Source organism: Rutidosis leptorrhynchoides, chromosome 2 (genome assembly GCF_046630445.1).
Source record: "Rutidosis leptorrhynchoides isolate AG116_Rl617_1_P2 chromosome 2, CSIRO_AGI_Rlap_v1, whole genome shotgun sequence".
NCBI lineage: Eukaryota > Viridiplantae > Streptophyta > Magnoliopsida > Asterales > Asteraceae > Rutidosis > Rutidosis leptorrhynchoides.
In genome coordinates this window covers 104,027,845-104,033,625 of record NC_092334.1, presented here as the reverse complement: position 1 = coordinate 104,033,625, position 5,781 = coordinate 104,027,845, and the positions used below count along the sequence as shown (strand labels likewise).

The window sequence follows — 5,781 nt, the reverse complement described above, 5'->3', positions numbered from 1 at the left end:
TACGCGATGTAGTGGAAATTTTTTTGGATTTTTAACTAGTGACACCACTGGATAGTGTACATTTTTTTGGGTGACACCATTGAAATAAGACATCCAGTAGAAATTTTTAAGAGTTTTAACCGGTAACACCAGTAACTATCAATCCTAGATCCGCCACTGCTTATATGGAAGAATAATAATAAGAATCAACCATAACATAAGTGCAACCAACCTTGTGTTGTATCTCATATGGTAAGTGAAAAGTCAGAAGTTAACTTTCGTAGGATGTAGCATTGTACACAAGGTTGTCTCTTACCCTTATACCCAGAGGTGCTTTACGCATATCACGTTGCGGGAGTAGTGGGGATGAGAGTTTTACCGCCCATGCTCTTGGATTGGTAAATTATGCACCTGCGAGAGATGAACGTGTGGATGGTTTAGTGCCTCTCTCCCCTGCCGTTAAAAAAAAAAAAGGCAACCCTAAAATACTACTCCATAAGGCAACCCTAAAATACTATAGGGATCGATCGATATGTAAACAGAAACTTATAAATTAATGCTTGCCTTCTGAAAAAACTTATAAATTAAACACGTGGTATATAAATAATAAAAAAATATACCGAATTCCCGAAAAATACATACAGCAGTTAGAGTAAGAATCAAATCAATTTCATTAACATTAAAATGAATATAGCTGAGCTAACTCATCTAACGACTCGGAATTCAGATTCAGATTCGAATTCTGATCAAGCATCCATAGCAAATGATCAAACAAAACTACTTCACAATTAATAATCACAACCGCATTATCACAATTCGATTTCTCAATCAAAGCTTTAACTAACGGATGACTCAAATACTTCGACGCAATCACGTAACGTTTCCGTGTACTTCCAACGAAAACCGTTTCCCGTGGCTCATCTCCGCAGCCGTAGACGGCGACGGCGGTCGTATTCCACACAATTCCTCCGGCTGCCGGTTCACGATCGACGGTGGATTTGGATCGTAAATTTGTGTATGATGAAGTTCTGAGTAGTTGTTGCGACAGTGATTTGCATTTGCGTAACATGTTGTTGAAGTTTTTTTTCATGATTTTGGCGTAAATTGGGGAATTAGGTTATGATGGTGATATTAGGAGGGATATATATAAATATAGCTTGATATTGATATAATACATCACGTTACTGTAGGATTTATAAAGGGATGGGTGTGATTATATGTACGAATATAGCGGTGGGTGTGAGGTGGATGGTTATTGGAAATCAAGGGACCCATCGGTATTATTTTTTATCCAAATTTATGATTTATGATAATAAAATAATAGTAATTTGATAATAACGTCTCATCTTATATTGTTACCGAGTATTTAATAATTAAAAATTAAATTAAATTAAAATATAATAGTAATTAAAATGTCATGGTAAGCCATTGATGATGATAAATTAAATCAAATTCTCTTTTTGTCAACTTTGACCGTAAATATTTTTATTTATGTTATATAATACTTGATGAAAATTATATAGAATAAAAACACATTTAAAACTCAATTCATTCATATAAATTCTATTAAATATTATATAACACAAATAAAAAATATTTACAGCCAAAGTTGGCAAATAAAGATTTTGAAAAGTCAACAGTGGACACTTAAGATGACACGGAGGGAGTAATTATTATTATTATTATTATTATTATTATTATTATTATTATTATTATTATTATTTAAACGACAAAAAAATCGTGAAACAATTAATATATAAGGGGTAATAATAATACTACTAATATAGATATGTTATAAAATATCTAGATTGTGTTATAAAATATCTAGATTGGATGTTAATTTTATTATTATTATATTTATTGCATAGTAATATTTTATACTATAAATAGACATGTATGGTAACCATTTAAGGTGCACCATTTCTCTTGAAATATCAATATCAATATTTCTTCTCTCATTCTTCTCTCTTTTTCTCTCTTTGTTCTTATAACCATTAAAGGTAGTTATAAGCCTACTGAATTATAACACGTTATCAGCACGAAAAGCTTAGTGTAATTAAAAGATATCTCAAACGATCACGAATCACTAATCAAGGTATGAAATTATTAATAATTTTCAGACTCGAATATATCAAATTTTGGACTACTAACATTTATATTTATGTTATTTAAGTTATATATGGTCGGTTATACCACCTGAATTATATTTCTGTAATCTAACTTTTACTAACTTCACTAACATTTATATTTATGTTATTTAAGTTATATATGGTCGGTTATACCACCTGAATTATATTTCTGTAATCTAACTTTTACTAACTTCACTAACATTTATATTTATGTTATTTAAGTTATATATGGTCGGTTATACCACCTGAATTATATTTTCTGTAATCTAACTCTTATTAACTTCACTAACATTTATATTTATGTTAATAAGACCTCATGATTGTACGCAACACGTCATTTGACAACACGGTACTTTATGTACGCAACACGTCATTTGACAACACGGTACCATGGGTCGAGATTAATTCCGATCAATACGAATACGACGGGGTCTTTATATGTTATCTAACATTTATGATTACTTATGCAATTAATCATTATTTATTTCATGCATACTAATGTTTATTCTTAAATTTATAATTTTAAAAGTTAAAATAAAAAAATAGTTTGTATTTTTATTAAAAGTAAATCTTAAAAGTTAAAATAAGAAAAAGTAGTTTGTACTTTTATTAAAAGTAAATCTTAAAAGTTAAAATACAAAAAGTAGTTTGTATTTTTATTAAAAGTAAATCTTAAAAGTTAAAATAAGAAAAAGTAGTTTGTATTTTTATTAAAAGTATATCTTAAAAGTTAAAGTAAGAAAAAAAAGGGGATGGTAAAATGGAATAGTTTTTTGTCAAAAATGAAGTATTGAAAATGAAGTGATCTCCTTCTATAACTAAAAAAATATATATATGTTATAAAAGTAATAATTGGATGATAATTTTATTATTATTATAGATATTGCATAGTATATTTTTTTGAGTATAAATAGGTGTGTTGAGTTAGAGTTTATGGTATGTATTTTTTGGTTAACAAAAACACTCTCTCTCTCTAGATTCCAAATGCCACCAAACTCTCATTGTACATTTTTCTATAAATAAAAAACCAATTACTCATACCTTTTGTTCAACCTTTGTTTTCTCCGTTTTACAGTATCTCTATCTCTATATACCTTCTACAGTCAAGAACCACTAAAGGTAGTTATAAGCCTACTGAATTATAACACGTTATCAGCACGATTATCTCAACATTTATACTAAATATGGTTGGCTCTGCCACCTAACTAATATATGGTCGGTTATACCACCTAAATGATATATGGTCGACACTGTCGCCTAATTTACATTTATGTTATCTAACATTTATTTATGTATACTAACATTTACATTTATGTTATCTAACATTTATTTATGTATACTAACATTTACATTTATGTTATCTAACATTTATTTATGTATACTAACATTTACAGTTATGTTCACTAACATTTATATTTATGTTATTTAAGTTATATATGGTCGGTTATACCACCTGAATTATATTTTCTGTAATCTAACTCTTATTAACTTCACTAACATTTATATTTATGTTAATAAGACCTCATGATTGTACGCAACACGTCATTTGACAATACGGTACTTTATGTACGCAACACGTCATATGACAACACGGTACCATGGGTCGAGATTAATTTCGATCAATACGAATACGATGGGGTCTTTATATGTTATCTAACATTTATGATTACTTATGCAATTAATCATTATTTATTTCATGCATACTAATGTTTATTCTTAAAAGTAAATCTTAAAAGTTAAAATAAGAAAAGTAGTTTTGTATTTTTATTAAAAGTAAATCTTAAAAGTTAAAATAAGAAAATTAGTTTGTATTTTTATTAAAAGTAAATCTTAAAAGTTAAAATAAGAAAAAGTAGTTTGTATTTTTATTAAAAGTAAATCTTAAAAGTTAAAATAAGAAAAGTAGTTTGTATTTTTATTAAAAGTATATCTTAAAAGTTAAAGTAAGAAAAAAAGGGATGGTAAAATAGAATAGTTTTTTTTGTCAAAAATGAAGTATTGAAAATGAAGTGGTCTCCTTCTATAACTAAAAAAAAATATATACTTTTATCAAATAAATTTTTTTGTGGCCGACAATTTCAAACACGAGTCCGTGTTTAGTTTATCAAGAATATCTCTTGCTTTGGTGAAAGGTCACGATCACGATATCAGGTGTTGTGAAAGAATTAAAAAATTGGTCAAGTGGCCTTTTAAAAACTAGAAAAAAAAAATTTAAACAAAAAGTTTTTTTTTATATATTTATAATTTACGGGTAACGTAAAAAAAAGGAAGTTTTTTTAAAAAAAAAAAAAATAAAGAAAGTGTTTAAATGAGTTTTACAGAAAGGGGGAAAGCAAAGTAAAAAAAAAAACTTTTTTCCAAACAAAGGTAAATGAAAGTAGGACTTAATACAAGAAAAAAGTAAACATCTCCTAGACGTGATAAAATCTATCAATGATAAGTATTAGACTTGATGAGCTAAATGTGACAAAAATGTTTCAACATGTCTTATGTTAATTTTCTAAAATAAGTTATTATTATTCCGAGTTTAACACATATACATATGTTAATTAAAAACAACCTTTTTGTTCTTATGTAGTGTTGGGTTGCAATTTTGGTTGTATGCCATAATTTCATCCAGTAGAGTGACAATAGAAAACTTTTGATGATAATCAATAAAAAACTTTTTTCCAAACTTGTCAAATGTTTTGTTAAAAACGTGACCGTTGAAAAAAGGAGGTTGAATAATAAAACTTAAAAAACAAATTATTTTTTTAAGAGTGTGCATCAAAATGGCCCGTTTAATAATGGGGAGTAAAAATATAGTCAAATTGTTTCAACGAACAAGGGTTCAATTGGATGTCTCTTAAAAAAAATCCGCGGGTACGGGTGATGGATCCAATGGATCCGCATCCACGACCCGCGGGTGCTATCCCTAATTGTGACAAGTACAAATCAACTAAAAGTCTAAAAATAAATGCTCTTATAGGGACCAAATGTTCACAATAATTGCCTAAGCTAGATATGAAACAAATAGTTCATAAAAAAAAAAAAAAGGTCGTTGTGCGTTTTCGGGATGATAGCCGAAATACACTTACAAAAGTAGGTCAGCCGTCAATTCTTTATGGCCATATCAACGTAGATCAATAAAATCATTTATGGTTTTGATAAAAGATTAATTAAAAATTAATTGTTTTTTGGTCTTGGATTCTCGGTAACAAAAGCAAAGGTTGTTTTTGGTTGCCACAACAAACAAGACAGAGGTTGTTGACTTTTGTTGTTAAACATGGCACAAGTAAACAATAACAATAGATTATTGTTTTTGAAAAGAATAATGATGCGTTAATTTTATTGTATAAAATAAAATTAAAGAAAATGGTTTTCATTGATGACTATGAACAAACGCAAACAAAGTGTTTGTGGTATTTGGTGATTAAAAAAAAAGTGCATCTAAAGCTTCTACTGAAAATAATATGCATCTAAAGCTTCTACTGAAAATTAATGTGCAAGGTACAACGTATAACTATATGGTCAAATTCATTTGAGCCTTCGGAGTCACAAGTATATGATGTATATATATATTACTCAATTAACAAAATAGTAAATCTAAATTAATTCATATGAATAGTAAAACGAAATTAATTAATTTACTATTCACATAAAAAAGCGCATATGATAAAAAGCGCATCGCATA

At 28.0% G+C, this 5,781-nt stretch overlaps 1 protein-coding gene across 1 annotated transcript; it reads right to left on the bottom strand.

The window, feature by feature from the left end:
- Positions 1–628: 628 nt before the first annotated feature.
- LOC139888151 (auxin-responsive protein SAUR77-like) lies at positions 629–1,069 on the bottom strand. Its single transcript, XM_071871182.1, has 2 exons — positions 953–1,069; positions 629–895 (listed from the first exon to the last, which is right to left on the bottom strand). Exons 1-2 carry the CDS (start codon positions 1,067–1,069, stop codon positions 659–661), a joined length of 354 nt encoding a protein of 117 aa, XP_071727283.1. The 3' UTR covers positions 629–658.
- Positions 1,070–5,781: the final 4,712 nt, after the last annotated feature.